Below are 20,692 nucleotides of genomic sequence, written 5' to 3'. Positions count from 1 at the left end.
TGAACAGATTTTTTTTATTTAAAATATTCTGATAAAAATATGCTGTTCCATCCATCATGACACCATGTACTAGATCATCCCATTTATGGTTCAGGATATATGATCTACTGATTCTTCAGTTCTACATTTAAAATAAGCAGTAACATGTACAACACACTATTATGCATTTATGTGCTAACTCTTAAGTCTATGTAAACAGTGACAAACTTCATAGACAATAAAAATTTCCCATAAATAAACCAATCTATGATGTCTATAAAATTTCTTTGATTTTGTGGCCTTAAATCTACCTGTAGATGAACAATCAGCTCTTAATAATCAATAGTAAATTATGTACTGGATATTATTAACCTATACTGAACCATTAAGTGTACTGGAAAACAATATTTGAGATATGATTTCAGTGACAGAATAAAGAAATAAAGAGCTAAAGCTGAGGCTGAGCCTTAAATTAATCTATGCCTTCTGGGAAGCAGTCAAAAGATCACCTACGGCCCCTACATTATATAGGTTCATTAGTGACTTCCTCCTAAGTTTAAACTTATTGTTATTACTGCAATATGCTTTTTGTTAATTCAGTTTTTGTATTCTTTTCTAATAAAAGAGGAGATTAATGGAAAATGGAAGAAAAGTGAGACAACAGATTCTCCAGAGTTTTACAGGAAAGAGCTTGTTACTCTAAAAAGGGAAAGAAACATTTCTTGGACATACTGATACTGCTGTTTTATTTGCAATGTATTTTCATCCAGGAATTATCCAAGTCCCCTTAGAAACCTACAACAGAGCTAGCAGATATTTTTAGATGATCTAGTAAGAATCTAGCTTTTCAGGCTACTTGTCTGTACTTGTATTTTACCTTGAAGACATCCTATTTTTTTATATAAGGTGAAAGAAAAGAAATTCACTCAAATCCAGGACTCAGAGTTTCAGACATCTGATAACTTATGACCCTAAAAAATGACTTTAGAGAAGATCTCCTGACCAGCTCTCTCCCAAAAAAGACTGGGACAAGATAGGGACTTTCGAGAAGATTTTTAGTAACAGACATTACCTGATAAAAATTTAATAACAAGTGTCTTGTGAAACAAAATACATCTGCTACCTTTGCTTCATTAACATAATTACTACTCCTAATAGAAAAGAGAACTGACATCAATTAGGACTTTATTTATTTTACTTTGGAGTAGGTATATCACATTCTGTATTTTTAGTTTCCTCACCTATAAAATATTATATAATAATTATGATTTGTTTGTTTGTTTTTTGAGATGGAGTTTCACTCTTGTTGCCCAGGCTGGAGTGCAGTGGCACGATCTCAGCTCATTGCAACCCTCGCCTCTCGGGTTCAAGCAATTCTCCAGCCTCAGCCTCCCGAATAACTGGGATTATAGGCATGTGCCACCACGCCTGGCTAATTTTGTATTTTTAGTAGAGACAGGGTTCTCCACATTGGTCAGGCTGGTCTCAAACTCCCAACCTCAGGTGATCCACCTGCTTCGGGCTCCCAAAGTACTGGGATTACAGGTATGAGCCAACGTGCCTGGCCAATAATTACGATTTTTATCAACTCAGTCTGAAGTAGTTCAGAAAAAAGTCACTACATAAATACCAGAAACTATACATCATTTATAGATTACTGCATTATACAACTATATTACTCTGTATATTGTACTGTATGTACAGTTTTGCTCTTTGTATTCATAGCCATTACAACCTCCTCACAACTTCTATTGGAATTTTAATAACACCTGAAAAGTAAGAATAGATGATATGCAAGAATAATATGAAAAATGTTGCCATGAGTAAAATAAAACAGAAAAATTTTCATGTAAATTTCCAAACATAACTAACATGTATATTAATGAACCTACTCACTAAGAATTCAGGCAAGATTTTTCTTAACTACAGATGTAATCACTGGTAACCCAGCAATGACTACTTCATGGCCAAGTGGAAGAGATGGAAAGCTGATCACTTCTGCAGTATAGATCCTTCGGTAGTTCTTCTTTTTTTTTTTTTTTTTTTCCTTTTAGACGAAGTGTCCCGCTGTAGCCCTGGCTGGATTGGAGTGCAGTGGCACAATCTCGGCTCACTGCAACCTCCGCTTCCCAGGTTCAAGTGATTCCCCTGCCTCAGCCTCCTGAGTAGCTGGAAGGCGCGCGTCAACACACCGGCTAATTTTTGTACTTTTAGTAGAGATGAGGTTTCACCATGTTAGCCAGGACGGTCTTGATTTCCTGACCTCGTGATCCACCCACCTCGGCCTCCCAAAGTGCTGGGATTACAGGGTGAGCCACCACGCCCAGCCCATTCTGTAGTTCTTTAAAATCTTTCCTGACATCATGAGAGATCTGCTAGTTGAAAGAGGAATCATTTCATGATTTTTCAATACCAGATGTATCCCCTCTCAAAAATTCTAAAGTGTTCTCCTAAGTCTACAGCAACTGTATTTAGTGTTCATTTCAGCATGCTATACTCAGACAGCTACCTAAATCAGGGCTGGTTTGTTTTTCCCTTCAGCTACCATCTGAAATATGATTTGCTTACCCACTGGACTCTGAACTTTGAAACCACTATTGTTTTCCAAAGTAGTATTTAGAATTGTTTAAAACTTTAGGGATTCACCAGATATAAACCAATGTAGGTTTGTGTAAACTGACACAAGTTCAGAGGTGGGAGTGATTGTAAAGAATCAGTTATGACTCAATATACTTTGTTAGTAACATATAGCACTTAAAAAAATAACACAAGCATTTTCATATGAATCTAGGGAAACCATTATTTTGCTACAAATCAAAGTGAAAAGGATTCATGATAAAATACTTAAAACTGTATAGGTTTGTAAGATGCTAATGTCTTTCTCAGTTTTCCAATTTTATTTTGTACCTATTACAGAAGTATTTATAAACAAAACATATTAAGACACAGTAGCTCACGCCAGTAATCCCAACACTTTGGGAGGCCGAAGCAGGCTGATCACTTGAGGTCAGGAGTTCAAGATCAGCCTGGCCAACATGGTGAAACCCCATCTCTACTAAAAATACAAAACAGCCAGGTGTGGTGGCACATGCCTGTAATCCCAGCTACTCAGAGGCTGAGGTGAGAGACTCTCTTGAACCCAAGAGGTGGAGGTTGTAGTGAGCCAAAATTGTGCCACTGCACTCCAGCTTGGGTGACAGAGCAAAACTCCATCTCAAATAAAAAGAATGTAAAAGCAGAATATCAGGAACATAAAGTAAAAATATGTAATTTTGTATTGTTCATCTCATTTCAAATCAATTAGTCTGAACTGAATTAGATATATAGATATAGCAAGAAGAATTAAGTCAAATTTTTATTAATTTATTTGAGAGAGAAAAAGACTGTATCCTGTAGCCATAGATTCTACAAAACTGATAATATAAATTATCTAATGTAGAAATTTGCAGGTGGAGTTAAAATCCAGTTTCCAATAGAAAACAAAAATATAGATTATTTCACTTGCTAACAAAGAAATGAGAGACATGGATATGAATAATCTAACAGAAATTTTCTAAGTTCATTTGATCATGAATTTCAATGTATTAATCCGTAAGTATATATAGAAAGACTATGGTTAAAGTTTGACTGACTTTTATTGAAACAAACAACCTAAGAACAAAAGAAACTAGAACCATACAAAATAAGATTAAGGATAAGCCAAAGTTTTACACAAGGTTCTACATATCCATATAATCACACACAATCTTTAAATCTAGTGCAGAAATATGCTGCTAAAGCCTAACAAGAATAATAATACACTTGTCACCCAAGAGATATTTAAAACACTTCCCTTTATTCTGTACCCAAAGAGGATACATACAGTACAATGATACAGTACGATACCACCCTAATACTTAATTATTATTATTTCTAAAACAGGATTTAAAAGACTATTTGCATAAAAATAGAAATCAGGTGGGGCATGGTGGCTCACGCCTATAATCCTAGCTCTTTTGGAGGCCAAGGTGGGTGGATCACTTGAGGCCAGGATTTTGAGATCAGCCTGGCCAAAATGGCAAAATCCCGTCTCCACTAAAAATACAAAAATTAGCTAGGCATGATGGTGCACACCTGTATTCCCAGCTACTCAGGAGGCTGAGGCAGGAGAATTGCTTGAACCCAGGAGACAGAGGTTGCAGTGAGCCAAGACTGCACCCCTGAATTTCAGCCTGGGTGACAGAGCAAGACTCTGTCTCAAAAAAAAAAAAAAAAAAAAAAAGGAAAAAGAAAAAGAAAAAGAAATCAAGCTTTCAACTTATTTTTTAAATCTGAATTTTTTTGGTAAGCAATTTGACATATTAACAACCAATTTTTTCATTCACTATGCTTATATTATGTTCTTAATATGAACATGTCCACTAAAATCTTGCTCTGTGAAACTTAAAAAGAATTTGTATTCATTTTCTGATGTAGACACTGTGACTTCTTTTTAAGGCAGACATGCAGAGTAAATTATGATGCCTACATTTTTTTCTTCCATAGCAATTTTCCTTGTTTCACTACTTGAGCTAATGTCATCTTGTTCCTGCTTGGTTGTGGTGTTGGAATGTGGGCAGTGGATGAAGCAACATGAAGTGACTTAGTACTATCAAGTATGAATAAAAGCAAAGCCGTCTAGCTAATGTAAAAATTTCCTTTTGCTCAATTATAAGAGTATCAGAAAAGTGGCATGTAGAGGGATTTTAAAGCCATAATATTTCAAAAGACGAAATAAAGTCGGCATCATAAATTTAAGATTTAAAGAAAAAACACATTAAGAATTACTAAATTCTACCTGCATCCCTCACAAGAAATCTGTAATGTGCTTAACTTAGGATTATTGAAACATTTAGAAAAAATATTATAAATATGATATCAGAAAAACTGCAGTGTCAAAAGCTATATTTAAATGAAAGATATTGGTAGAGGGAAATGACATTCATCATAATTCTATCTTAACATCTGTGTCATGGAAGAACACATATAAATGACGAAACATAAGGATGAAGACTTCTTACCCCATATTTACATTGGCGGGAGGTTGCTCCATACTGGAAACGACATTGCTCATCAGCATCATACACCTGACCTGGGGCCACAGCTGGATAAAGAAAGTCACGCTTGGGAGGCTCATTATCAAGGCAAGTACCACGGCCTGAACTGTTCAACATAAAGGATCAAAGGAAATTAGGTACTCTATGGACTATTTCAGGCACAATTATGAAACCATGTGTTGAGCTTTGTTTTAATAACTTGATGCATGAAAAACAATACATTCTCCCAATAAATAATCACATGACAGAACAGAATAGCTTTACTGAAACCTGAATAAGAGCTCCAAATAATTCATTTCAGCACCAAGACACAATAAAATCATTTCAGACAACAATCTGAAAATGTCATGTTGGCCTTGATTTAAACTAATTTCTCAAGGAATCAAAACAGAATTTCATATTGCTCTAAGCTTCTTGTTTGTTTTCATTCAAAATATAACCACATCTGGTAGTAGAATTAAAAACATGAAATGCAGAAAATTTTTAAAAAATAATTATGGTTATAATCCTTAAAGACCTAATTTATATAGTTCCACCTTGAGCAGAACAATAGATGTTGTGTTAAGGCATGTCCATAGGTTCTTGAAATATTTCACTAATAAATGGGTTGAATGACAGATGAGGCCAAGGACCAAAGTTTTCCTCTCAAATATATTAGAAGTGTTTAGTCTCTCAAAAATTTCATATTTCATCTAGGATCATCAAAATTGGAAAAGAGAATGTTCTCTTCTTTGTATAATTTCTACGTTTCAAGCTACGCCTGCACTCAAACATAATATTTTAATTCAGTGGAACAAATAACATAAAGGTCGCCAAAACCCAGACAGAATACCTTAGTTTAAAAAGCTTTAAACTTTGCTAAATATAATTGCTCATTTTTATTTAGTCAGTGTGCATAAAATAGGACAGATGCTTTTTTACTTTCATTTCACATGTGAGTAAGTTAGAATTTTTAAAGAATTCCTATGCCAACATTTAAAAATTTTTTCCAACATTCCTGTCCATTGTGCCAGCACTTGTGTGTTTTTTTTTTTTTTCCCAAATCTTTTCCATCCACTTTGCCAAAGGAAAATAATTTCACAAGTAGAAGTTCCTCAACTGTTATTTAGGACAGTACAATTTTTCATTTATAGATAACTAAGAAAGAACTATGCATAACAATCACTTTCCTATTCACTTAAAAGTTTCTTATATTCTTAACATGTCAAAGTCAATTTGTTATATAAAAAGGTATGTTCACACACAGCAGCAAATTAATACCTTTTAAAAACTGAACCATACTATTCCTAAGGTGATATAGAGTTAAAGATGAAAGAGACAGACTACTGTCTTCTTTATATCCTTCTCCTTTCTTTCATGCCCTCCTAATTTTTTAATCAATAAGAAATATTTAGATGGAATATTAAGTATGGTACTAATACAGATGGATTTTACCATTGGCTACTACAATCATTTCGTTTGTCACTGCTCAAGGTATCTAACTAAAAAAGAACAATCTTTTTTCACCCAGCTATCCAGTTTTCATAACAGAACACTTTTTTATTTCCTTTTTATTATACTTTTAGAAATTAACATGTACCTCAGCAAGAAAAATTACCTCTAGATGAATTTTTTAAATAGAATGCTTTTTTGGTTTTATTAAGTAATATATCTTTAATCTATATGGATATGCAAACTTTAGGCAAATGTAATGCTACTAGTAAATTTTAAATTATATATTAAGGTTAATGACAAAGAGGTCATATTTGAATAGTATAATGGGAAAAGAACCATTTTGATAATATGGATATTGGTGAGATAACTGAATTAGTAGTTTAATTCCCCAACTTTCTTCTAAAATATCTGTTTCATTTCTATTGACAGTAAAATTATAAACATCTTTATGAAAGGAATTAAATATGTAATAAAAATAAAATAACAAGCACTACTATAAATATTTTTTATAGAAAATATTTATTTTAAATTGTGTACTGGAGTAGGTATCCAAGAGGCAAAAAATATTTACAATGACATAATCAAAAAGGTGTAGGATATATTCACCTAAGTGACACCAGCTTTTGGTGACACCAACTTATTTAAATTTTAAAATAATTACTTTTAGTAATACATAAAATTAACCCAGAATCAGAGAAAGAACTGTGTGGACTCCAAAGAAGAGTTTAAGAATAGATATCCTGAGGAAAAAATTCTTTTCTGATGGCAAATTGGAAACTCACTTAACCCAGCAGGAAGCAAGAATAATTGCTTCATCTAAAATTATTGTTTCAATATATTAATATTAGTGGGCTTCTAATCATGGTTCATGTTCTTTAAAAACTACCAAACCAGAGGACAACTGCAATGGCCTTCACACCACCAAGAATGCCATGAACTGCACACACCTGTGGTCAAAACTCTTCTAAGAAAGTTTATCCCAAACGTGTGTTTTTGTTTTAGTTCTTTGGAAGCACCTATTGCTTTGTATTAATGTAGTCTAGACAAGTCTTGTTCTCCTTTTCCAGTATATTTTTACAGAAGAATAAAACACCATATGAAATAAAACATAAAGGAAAACCATATGGATCTTTAAAAATGAACCAGTATTTAGAAAAACGGAATAAACAAAGGACTTTTGAAATGGATTTGGTTATATTTGTACAAATTAGCAAGGCTTACAAGTCAAGTGTCTGCCAGTAAAGCAAATGTGGGGATATATCTGCAAGGTGGATTTAAATTGTCTGTACATTTCAATGCATGTTTACTACATGTGTAGTACATTTTCCTTCTAGTAACCATATCTGGTATATACAGTAAAACCTTGATTTAAATATTTGAGGGATGGGATCGTTTTCCTGTTTTAATTCTTTTATTTTGTTTTAAGATGGGGTCTCGCTGTGTCACCCAGGCTGGAGTGAAGTGACATGATCACACCTAACTTCAGCCTTGAACTACTGGGCTCAAGTGATCCTCCCACCTCAGCCTCCCGAGGAGCTAGGACCAGAGGCACGTGCCACCATGCCTGGCTAATTTTTGTATCTTTTGTAGATAGTGAGTCTCACCATCTTGCCCAGGCTGGTCTAGAACTCCTGGTCTCAAGAGATCCTCCTGCCTTAGCCTCCCAAAGTGCCGGGATTATAGGCATGAACCACTGCATCCGGCCTATATTTGAATTCTTAACTAAGGGTTAAGCAAGAAAAATGCTTTTTGCACTATGTTAACCAAAATTTGTCTGCTACTTTCCTGCTATGTTCAAGTAACTAAAGTCTATAGACAATAATTATTAGTTACTAATTAATTCTTAAAATAATTCTGGATATTTTCATGCCTCTGAGTCATCAATTACCATTATGAAATATTACAGATACAGGTACAGAGGTGGAAGACATAGATGCGAGCAATGTATATTTAACCCTGGGAGTGCTTTTCCTTATTTTTTTTTCCTATGAAAATTCTCGCCGGGCGCGGTGGCTCAAGCCTGTAATCCCAGCACTTTGGGAGGCCGAGACGGGCGGATCACCAGGTCAGGAGTTTGAGACCAGCCTAGCTAACACGGTGAAACCCCGTCTCTACTAAAAAATACAAAAAACTAGCCGGGCGCGGTGGCGGGCGCCTGTAGTCCCAGCTACTCGGGAGGCTGAGGCAGGAGAATGGTGTGAACCTGGAAGGCGGAGCTTGCAGTGAGCTGAGATCCGGCCACTGCACTCCAGCCTGGGCGACAGAGCGAGACTCCGTCTCAAAAAAAAAAAAAAAGAAAATTCTCAAGTGCTTTATTCCAGTAATAGCCCTCATTTCCCCCCACCCCCAAAGGTAACTACTATTCTGACTTTTTATAATAATAATTTCCTTGCTTTGCTTAATAATTTTACTGTCTAATTATTATTCATCTGCCTGTTTTGAGACTCTATATAAAAGTAGTCATACTGTAGGTAGTCTTTTGTGACTTAATTCTTTTGCTCAATATCGTGAATATGAGATACTTTTATGTTGATGTGTGTAAATGTAATTGTAGCCAGTTCATTTTTATTGTTCTTTAATATTCCATTTATAAGTATGTCACAATTATTTATAATTCCTCTACTAATAAATATCTGGATTATTTCCAATTTCTAAGAATTGCAAATTATGCTGATATGAACACTTTTTGTATGTTTCCTGGTATAAATGTGTAAATCTATTAGGTTGGTGCAAAAGTAATTGTGGCTTTGCAATTACTTTAATGGCAAAAACCACAATTACTTTTGTGCCAACCTAATATCTCCTTTCATAAAATATTAGATATAAGTTGTTGTCTTATATTTTGTAATTATCTCGTTTTTTTAAAAAATTGAAATTTATGGGAAATTTTTATTTAATCTAGGGTTCTAGCTAATGGAGATATAACTATACAATTCTTACAATGTCCAGTGTTATTTATGCTACTATCAAAATTATAATAGTACTGTAGTGATACTATATACAAATCTTCTCATGAAATAATAGTTTTAAACATAGATGGTTTGTATGTAGGTGTAATATGCAAATGTTTCCAGTCATAAAACATGAACCTCACTCATTATCAAATGTAGAATAGTCTCCATCTATGATATGTAGTTACAACATAATTAAACATGTACTTGTCAGAGCAAAATTGTACATATAAAGAGTAGACCTGTGATTATTTTCCCAGCAGCATATAATCACAACTAAAAAGCCAAACCCTAGTTAATATCTACAGCAACACAGATAATTATTGAATTCCTAGCCTCTATTTTTGTTTATGCTTCTAAGACCAAGCAAAAAAATGCATTAGTTTCAGAATATACTTCTCCCTTGATTATGAAATTCATAGTAAATCAAAGTATATTTACATTTCCCAAAATGTTTGCAGCATGATGAGAAAGTCATATTTTATGAATTCTACTTCTAATTTAGAGAGGTCTTATTTGCATAGTCCAAAAATTAGCCTTGAATATAGGAATATGAGTTAGAGTTCGGTCTTCAGCAAAAATTTAGATTCCTATGTAAAATATGCATTCATGGCTTTGTTTCCAGAACACATTAGGATATACTCCTAATTGTGATTTTAGATGTATTTTCACTAAAACAGTTATACCATAAAATAGAAACTTTTAGTCCATAATACAGTGGGTCAATCTAAAAAATAAATCTTTCTCTATAACCCTGCACATATCTTAACAGTCTCTTAACAACAACAACAACAAAAAGTTAACACTTAATGCCACCTCCTATTTTTATTCCACTAAGTTGTGCTGATTCATAAATTAAGCAAAACAGAATTGGGTTGATATCATCTATAGTAAGTCAACCATCTTACATACTATATTCTCATAAACTGCTTTGTCAGTCTTCTCACTGAAGCTAACAACGTACTGCCTTCTAAGGCAAATCTTTCTCTCTCACCCTTAATATAACTGAGCTTGAAGCTTTCAAGACACAAATACTGTATTGAGAGTGGTTTACCCTTTTCCCCCTATATATAATTACGACTTATCAAAGTTATTATGATTAGAGCAAGGTTCCCCAAATGTATCAGATAAACAGAAGGAGGAGAAACCTGTTTTGCCAAGCTCTTAGATTCTACATTTATTTAAAAAGGTTTCATCTATAAAGATTGTTTTTTATATAACAGCCTGATGTTGACTTTCGAAGGTCATTGCTAGAGAGGAAATGTGAGTGCTTTGGTCATCTTGCTCATCTTATATCACTTCTCTTGTAGCTCCACAGTCACCTTTCCTCCTAGGTCAACTCTGACCGTAACATTGCTTCTTTTAATACGTTCAGCTTCCATCCTTTCTGTGAAAATGTCTACTCTGTATTTAATTTGGAACTGTAGGAAATTTTGCTATGGATCTTTGACAGTTCAAACAAGTTAACAGGCTTTAATTTTAATAGAGCAAGAGTTGATTCACAGAGCCCCCATAATTTTTGAAAACTATATGAAATTATTCTGTACTATTGCTAAGTGGTGGAAAATGTACGAAAAACTGGCTTAAATTACTTCTGGCTGTCTACCACTGCCTGGTAAATTAGCCCATAGTCATCAATGAGTGTGAGCCATAATACCAGGTTCACCTTTCTCTATATTCTAAATAAATAAATAAATCAGTCCCGCAGGCAGATAGGAAAGACACTACCTGCAAAGCCGTCGCCGGAAAACATCAGAAGCTGGCATAACACGTCCATTTTAACGGAAATGGGTTCTTTATTATTTAATCAGGACGGCTTCTGGGCGATTCATGAACCACTTATTGAATCACCGAGTTTAAGAAATCTGAAAAAAAATATTGGGAGTTGGTAAACTCCTGATTGATCAGTAGCACCTAGTGTTTTAGAATGACACGAGAGACTTTGTATTCTATTGGCCATGGAATCGTTTTCAGTTGAACATAGTGAATAGTGAATCTCTATAAATCATAGAAAGCTCATTGTTAAAATCCACCATCATCTTTGGCCTATACAGCTACTAAGTAGAGAAAGGTATGCGTTTTGTTGGCTGGGCTGCAGTTCCTAAACAATTCATCTTTCAAGATTCTTTTTCTTGAGAAGAGAAGCTAAAATAAAATGTTATGAGCCTTTTTGAGCCAACTATAAAACATAAATGTAACCTCAATCCCTGATCAAAATAGCACTGGATTTTAAAAAATATCACGCATAGCTGTTAAAGCAATTAAGTTCACTGCATTAATAAAAAGGAACAAAGAAATTCAAGAAAGTTACTGTTATGTCTTTGTGCTCTGGTGAACTGACCTTTTTAAAGAGCCTTGTGTTTAAAAACCCTTTATTGCTTGGTCAGATTATAATCAGATTTGTTTAGTTTTATTATTAAAGAGGAGGGAAAGCCAAGTTTTCCCCAAGTCTCTACCCATTGTGCTTCACATCTATCTTTCATTAATAGTTTTAACTTTGTGAGCATTCCCATGAGAATGTACATGGAAATATTTTTATAAAATACAGGATAAATAAGCCCATTAGAACCCTGTCAACACTAATCATGCTTACACATACAAAATGCAAAGAGGCAATAAGGCTTAAATAATGCTTTTTGGATCAATTCTTTTAATTAATTCAATGGAACACTTTATTGAAACTAGTAATACTTTTATGTCCCTCACCAAACCAGTGGTGATTTTTAAACTGTATTTTACCAGCAATTTAAGGATTCCCTTTTGGAGTGTCTTAGCCTCAATATGGTTTCAAGTAGACAAGATCTGACAGGAGATCACAACTGGTCCTTGTATTTAGTATACAGAGATGGTACTAGCAAATGAGCTGTGCAATATAGCCAATGGGACAGAAACAAGATAAAGGAGAAAAGAAAACGGTACAAAAGCAATAACAACAACAGCAACAACAACGAAAACAACAAGATAAGAGCAACCATCAGAAATGCACAAGAATCCTGAGCATGTTACACAGTTTGTCTTTCTGGTGATGGACATTAATACTCCATTATAAAAACATAAGCCAAGTCAAGGGAGAAATTCCAGATCTGACTTGATGTCTAAGGAGAGCAGATCTTCAAAAATGTTTTAGGTAAACGATCTCATTAAAAACATCTTAGAATGTGATATTGCTAGTGCTTTGTATTAAGAACAACCAAAAGATATCTTACAAATGCTCTGTGGTCTACCTTTATAGCACTTCAATCAGTTTTCACTATAGGCAAGTATAATCTTATACTCTTCTGTTACTAAGATTAAAAGTTATTAGGTTATAATATGGTTATCAGAAGAACCACCTTCTCAAATAAATTTCAAATTCCTTCAACTTTATTATTACATTAATTTAAAAGAGCTCATTTTAAACATTTATCTTTTGATTTGTTTTTTAATAAAGCATTGTGCTAGGTAATTTAAAGTCTCTTGTTTGTGACCTTTTAAAAATATCTAATCATAGTTTTCAAAATATATGCTCTGGCTATTAGTAGATATGAAGGAAATTTTAATAAATAATGTTACCGTATGTAACCTGTTTGAATTTTTAAAATTTTACAATATAATTGTTTTAATATAAACTTTGAACAGAGCCAATTTTTAAGAAGAATTTCCATTGCTGGTCTGTACTTTATGTATACCTTACTTTTTCACAGAGTATTTAATTTCTCTTCCACAAGGAAAAAAAAATGGCACAAAACAGTTAAAAATCATGGTAAAGCAATAAAGCACTGAAATCTTGATATTATTTAAAATAATATTTACCATTTAAAGAATGTCTGTTATATATTTTATACACATTATAGCATGACACATAATTACATATATAACACCTGATGACATAAACAGTATGACTTAACTTCATTTAACAACTTAGGACCCTGAAGATTAGAAAAGTTAAGGAACACACACTTAGAAGTGAGACCCAAGTCTATCAGTTTCCAAAGTACAATCCTCAAGCCCTATGCAAGTGAGATGTAGAAGAACATCTGATTTCCTTAACATGCTTATACCTGAGCTAATTTGTATTCTTCACATTTAAATAACCAGACTCTTGGAATATACATTAAAGGACCAAAAAGTTCTCAAACTGCAGAAAAATGGATCGCTTAATACATTTTCAAAAACAAATATTTTTCTCAAAGTGTTCATTTCCTTGGTGTTTGGTTATTTTTTGTTGTTGTTTGTTACTATTAGATACTTTGGCTCTCCTATAGAACTCAGTTTTTTCACCGACAAAATAAAATATGTAATCACTGAACATAAGTTTGGCCTATGTACTATTAAATCATACAAATCTGAATGCTTTCTGAAATTGTGTCCCATTTATTAAACAATTGTAACACTCACACCATCAGTCCCACTTATATCCTTGCTCCACTTCCTCTATTCTATAAATTCTATATGAAGAAAAAAAATTGCCACAATGATATATTAAAGTATTTAAGAAACAGTTGATATATCAGTAGGCCCTATAAAAGTTACTCATTATGCAAAGTTGAAAGCACTACATATTAGGCTTCTACCAGTGGCTTACTTCTGGAGCAATTTATCATCACTCTCCAGAGATTACTTACTCTAGAAAGCTGGTGATGTAGTCTCGACTGCACGCAGACCAGGAAAAAGGATTGGTATTCGCAGTAATGTGAGCTGCCATAAGTTTTGCTGCTTCATGACCTTTCGTCCCACAAGAATTTCCAATTCCATCATGGTTCATACCAAAACTGTTTTAATGAGGAAGAAACATAGAAAAAATAAATTAAAAAAAAAAAACCCAACACATCCCTTATTTCCTTGTTTGGCCATTTATTAGCCTTATCAACATATGCCTTCCATCAGGATAGGCCATATCCTCTAAAGAAATTTAGGATTAAAATTAAAGAGACTAAGGAATAAAGAATACTTCAGTGATACAACACATGTCTAAATCTCTTTAAATGTAGTCACATACTTTCACCTGTTATCACACGTTTCAATTTCTCCTTGAGCCGAATATATTACATATCAATTCTTACTTTATAAATTATAAAACAGATTTAGCAAAGATAAACAACCTGCTAAAGATCACACAGTTTGTCAGTGTTGGAACTGTTAGCAGAACCTACCTTTTAATATGTTAGTGTTCCTACCTCACTATGCTGAATCCAAAAGAGAATTATAAGAAGATAGCTATGATCAGTTGAGTTTTAGGTTATAGGCCAAATACAGAAGTCCTTTTCCTTATTAATATTAATAAAAGATAATTTAACACACATGTAATTTGTAGTCGTATGTGTGTTTCAAAACGCCTTTTTGAAAACCATAGATATAGTTAAGGATTATGGTTTTTCTTTATTGTGGCCTCCTTCATTTAAAAAATATTTTGTCATTTTTTTCCTGTGTTATATAGCCACGCTTAGTGCTAACAATGTGATCTAAAAACACATTTTTACAATAAAAATGTTTTCCTGAAAAGGATATACCCACTACATACCCTATATGTGTGTGTGTGTTTATACAATGTATGTGTAATACAGATTACATATATGTTTTAACCTTTCTTCACAAGTAACCAGAAGTTTAGGTTGAATATTACTAAGAAAATAAATTTATGTGTCTGTTATGACATATATTCTAGTAAGTGCACCATGATATGTGTCCAAGAAAATGTCACTAGAGTATAAAATAGATGAGGATAGTTGCTGGAGAAAAAATCTGGAAAGGTAGTTGGGAATAGTTAAGTACAAGATAATTAATAAAAGTAAATATTAATATCAGTCCTCTTGGCAGCATAGAAACAGGGAAGATTTGTAAGTAAGAGCAACTGAAGATTTCTGAGTCAGGGAATATGGAATTGATCTGTCTATTAGACAAGTAATTATAGTAACTCCATGGTGGAGATACTGAAGTAGGAAGAGAATGGAGCCAGGGGAGTAGTCAGAAGATCATTACCAACTGAGAACTGATGTTGATCTGAACAAGGGTGCTGGATAAACAGGTAGAATTAGGTTTGAGACATGCTTAGGAAGCAGAATTAATTGACTTTCATAAGTACAACATTAAAAGAGTTATAATAAAGACATATAATATGTCCGCATAGGCCGGGCCCAGTGGCTCACACCTGTAATCCCAGCACTTTGTGGGGCTGAGGCGGGAGGATCATCTGAGGTCAGGAGCTCGAGACCAGGCTAGCCAACATGGTGAAACCCTCTACTAAAGATACAGAAAAAATTAGCCGGAGGTGGTGGTGCACACCTGTAGTTCCAGCTACCCAGGAGGCTGAGACCTGAGAATCACTTGAACCCAGAAGGCAGAGGTTGCAGTGAGCTGAGATCGTACCACTATACCATAGCCAGGGTGACAGAGCAAGGCTCTGTCTCAAAAAAAAAAAAAAAAAAAGAAATATATATATATATATATATATATATAGTATTATATATATTTTTTCCTCCCAGCCCCATATATGTGCATACACACATATTAGGAAGAGCTAGTAATTCAGGTGGAAGAACAAAAATAAGCAAAGAAAGAGAAGTGTATGACAGTATCCAGAGCCCTAAATTAAAACATCAAATAACCTTCCAAGAACACCAATATTTAGTATTCTAGGCCGACCTCAACACAGTGGAGTAAGTCTCTGTGAATGGTCTTCAAGGAATATGCAGGTGAAGTGTCAAGTGTGTTGAATCAGACGTACATTCTGTCAAAATAATCAACTATGGATTTACATAAAGACCTCAGTAGTGTAAATGGGTAATATTCCTTATTTCTCTGAAACGTTGACGCTACTGTGTTAATAACACTATGATTCTTTTCAAGTAATGATAGCTTTAAAAATACTATTTCCTTTTAGCGGCAATTTTATACGTATCCCTGTTTCATGTTAACATAGGTCTGTAGACAGGCTCAGATGGCTTTAAGAGCATCAATTTCGAGATTCTTGACTCCTTATGCACTCTTTTCTAAAAACAAATCAAGCTCCTACTTTCAAAATTCTATCTCCTGTCTTACAAAGAAAGGCATATCTTTCACCTATCTATAATTTTATAATAGTGCATTGCCTTGGAGTATAAAAACATGATGCCAAGAAAAGAGGCAACTGAACATTTGTGTCAATGTTAAGAGAATAACTTTTGATGATTGATTTTAATTAAACCATATCAGGGAGTTTCCAATTCCTCACTTTTATCAGGTTTGCAGGAGCACATAATCAAATAACCAGCTGATCAATGGTTAAAACTATTCTTTGATGATAGATTCCCATGGTTATATTTTGACAAATAATTCAAAAGGAGTTCAAAGAGTTGAGTGATATTTCTATAATAAACTCCTTTTATCCCTGTCTACTTCTTATGTGGGCAAATTTTCTCAGCATTCACATCTATAGAAATTGAATTGATGCTGAAATCCTGCCTCGTTATAGCACTACATACATAAATGCAATAATTGAAAAAATACATCTAATTAACAACATCTTCTAATAAAAACTTTACTTATATTTAATTATTTATCAAAATTTGTAATATGTATATGTTCTTCCAAACAATCACTGAAACTAATAATTATTGTAATGTAATGAACATCAAATCTGGAAGAAAATTTTTATTTTCTTTCTGATCATAGAAACAAATTAATAAATGTTAATATACATGTTTTTGCTGTAGAGATATATAATACAGTGTATAATTTTAAAATACTCAAGCATAAAATATATTTTAAAATATATTAGGATATATTAAAATATACATTAAGATAAAGTTCTAAAGGGGAATGAGCACATTGAATTAAAAGAGGGGAAAATGATGTAAATTTTGACTACAGAACCTGTTGATGTATTTTTTAAATGCATAATGATAGTTACCTAATTGCTATGGCATTTAGATTAAACTGCATATAATTAAGAGAGGGATATATCAATTCTATTTTTAAATAACAATATTTGCAACACTGGAAATTCTATCCTTTGCAATTACTTAGACATAAAAGGAAAAATTTTAGACATCAACTGAAAAATACACAATAAGGTACATGATTTTAAAAAATCCTTTCAGATGTATGTAAGCCAACAGATTTTAAAACCAATGAACTCAAGTACTGAAGGAGAAAATCCTGAGTTTTATTTCTACTAATAATCTTTATAGTTTAGCTGTCAGCTGTGGATAGTTGTCTCAAGGATTTAGGTTTTAGTCATTTAAGAGAATATATACTTCTGTAACCTATATTTCAAACATAAGAAATCCCAGAAATGATCTGGCAATGTCAAATAGTTCACTTACAGTGACACAAAGTACAATGTAAGTTTACAACTGACATTCATGACATCAGCTTCAAAAGATCCCTTTAATAGGATGTTCAGGCTGTAGTATAAAATATATTTCTTTTTTGGCAGATGTATATTGTGGAATACTAAGCAGAAGTTAGAAGTAACAAACAAGATAGATGTCTACACATTAATATGAGTGGATCTTTTTTGGGGCAATGGGGCCGGGTCTGGCTCTGTCACCCGGGCTGGAGTGCAGTGGCACAATCACGGCTCACTGCAGCCTTGACCTCCTGTGCTCAAGCAATCCTCCCACTTCATTCTCCCAAGTCGCTGGGACCACAGGTGTGCAACACCAAACCTGGCAAATTTTTAAATTTTTCATAAAAATGGGGTCTCGGCCGGGCGCGGTGGCTCACGCCTGTAATCCCAGCACTTTGGGAGGCCGAGGCGGGCGGATCACGAGGTCAGGAGATCGAGACCATCCTGGCTAACACGGTGAAACCCCGTCTCTACTAAAAATGCAAAAAATTAGCCGGGCGAGGCGGCGGGCGCCTTAGTCCCAGCTACTCGGGAGGCTGAGGCAGGAGAATGGCGTAAATCCGGGAGGCGGAGCTTGTAGTGAGCCGAGATCGCACCATTGCACTCCAGCCTGGGCGACTAAGCGAGACTCTGTCTCAAAAAAAAAAAAAAAAAAAAAAAAAAAAAAAAAAAAAAAAGGGGTCTCACTATGTTACCAAGGCTGATCTCAAACTCTGGGCTCAAGTGATCCTCCCATCTTGGCCTCCCAAAGTGCTGGAATTGTAGGCATGAGCCCTCACATCTGGCCTATATGAGTGGATCTTAAAAAGAGTAAAAAATATATAGTTAAGAAAGGGAGCAAGATCTGTGGCACTACACCATATAAGTAAACAAAAGTTACATATACAATCTTGAATAACAAAAAAGTCTGAAGAATTATTCCAGATTAAATACTCAAAAGATAACAAGTAAATGCAGTGGAAACTGGATTAGGGAGAAAAAAAAATGCTACAGAAAACAAACATTGCTGGTGACAATAAATGAAATTGGAGTATGAACTGTATACTAGATAATAGTAGTGTATCAATATCAAACTTTCTAATTTGACCATTGTATGACAGCTATATAGAGACTATCCTTTGTTCTTAGGAAATACATGCTAAAATGTTTAGGAAAAAAGGATATAATGTCTACAGCTTACTCTCAAAGAGATCAGAAAAATATTTATGGACATATAAATAGAGAAAGATAAAACAAGTGTTGTAAAATCTTTACTATTTTTGAATCTGGGTGACAAACACATGGTAAATCTTTCTACTATAGTAATATTTCTGTAAATATGAAATCATTTCAGACTTAAAAAGTAAAAAGTAAACACACAACAAAACAATCTGCAATATTTTATGAGGATACATAGGGATTCAAATATACATATCAAATTTATCTGAGTAACTGTCTACGAGAGGAGATAAGTGGGACTATAGAAATATAAAAACTAATACAGGCATTAAACAAGAAGGGTCCCTGCTTATACTGATACAGATAATGATGCTATGCCTTGAACTAAGTATAGATAAATAATAGATAGAAGAAAAACTAACTCAACTCTCTGCTGTTGAGTTTCAAAAATAATAATTTAAAAAAAGAAGAACAAAAACAAGAACAAAGAAGTGTTTGGCAAACCTTGGGCCCACCCCAATGGATGAATAGTGGTAACAAGGGAATATCTCCATTGCCAGTTTTATGTGTTTAGTAAACATTTCAGATTACATTGAGTTAATGATTCTCATTTGTGGAGGGTTTTAGGAACACACACACACAGATAGAGAAAAAGAGTCACAGGGACACACACACACGCACACATATGCACACACAGAGACAGATACATGTTGGGAGAGACAGTCATCCTTGGGCCTTCTGTGATCCTCCACATCTTGCTGCATGTGCCTGATCACTTGTTCTTTTACTCAGGCCATTTGTCAGGGTAATTTTGAGAGATGAGGTAACATCTCTCCTCTTGGACAAAGAACAGGTTAACTTAATACTTGCTATAAAAGTGGTAGATTCCTTAAGCTCCATGTTTCTCAGTTGCAATGCAAACTCACTGCGTGTGCAGCATTTATATGGGCCATATGGTGTCACCCTTGTGGAATTTGGGGCCAAGGGGAACCAATGTAAATATATTGATGCCTATGATGCTTGCTGTACTGTAATAACATCTTTTGCCTCTGACCCAGAAATATCATGTAGCCAGCATTCATGTAGCAGTAATGGGTAACATAGAATATTAAGAAGACATGAACTCAAGGATTGTGACTTAATAAAACTAATACTTTTGCTGCTTCATCAAGGACACTCAAGTGAAAATGGCGTGGGTTTTATTGTGAGTGCATAGGAGTTACAAACACACTGAATACTAGTATGGCTGTCTTGATTCAGGCTAAGGTGTCAGCATTTATTCCCACAATTGCTTTTACACAATCAGTGCAAATATCAATATGGTTTTTGTTGTTTTTTTTTTAGGCAAATGAAGTCTTAATATTGTTAAACTAGTTTTGATCTGAAAATGCCTCAGAGATCCCAGGGATCACTGCTCTAGTATAGATGTGCAAAATAAACTGTTGGGTCATAAATTGCATAAAATTTCAAATTTACTAGACAATGCCAAACAGCTTTTCAAAGTGATTGCACCAATTTACATTCTCACCTGCAGTGTGTAATAATCCTAGTTGCACCATATCTTCACCAATATTTAGTATTTTCAGATTTCTTAATTTGTGCCAAACATGGTAGGTATAATTTGCCTTTCTCTGAATATTAATTAGGTTGAACATCTTTTTTATATGCTTATTGACTCCTTGGATGCCTTCTTTTGTAAAGTGTTCAGGTACTTTGCATATTTTCTATTGGGGTATTTGATTTTATTAATTTGTAGTTCTTCATATATTCTTGAAACTGGACTGTAT

At 34.0% G+C, this 20,692-nt stretch overlaps 1 protein-coding gene across 1 annotated transcript in view; it reads right to left on the bottom strand.

Annotated features, from left to right (window-relative positions):
• The window catches only part of ADAMTS6 (ADAM metallopeptidase with thrombospondin type 1 motif 6), a 321,212-nt gene that overhangs the window by 132,415 nt on the left and 168,105 nt on the right, over positions 1–20,692 (bottom strand). Inside the window, exons 9-10 of the mRNA XM_050793724.1 lie at positions 14,044–14,190; positions 5,019–5,160 (exon numbers count right to left, since the gene is read on the bottom strand). Of these exons, the coding sequence (XP_050649681.1) occupies positions 5,019–5,160; positions 14,044–14,190 (289 nt within the window). The remainder of the gene's footprint in view (positions 1–5,018; positions 5,161–14,043; positions 14,191–20,692) is intronic.

The sequence above is a fragment of the Macaca thibetana genome, chromosome 6, assembly GCF_024542745.1.
Source record: "Macaca thibetana thibetana isolate TM-01 chromosome 6, ASM2454274v1, whole genome shotgun sequence".
Taxonomy (NCBI): domain Eukaryota; kingdom Metazoa; phylum Chordata; class Mammalia; order Primates; family Cercopithecidae; genus Macaca; species Macaca thibetana.
This window is presented reverse-complemented; position numbering and strand designations above follow the sequence as displayed.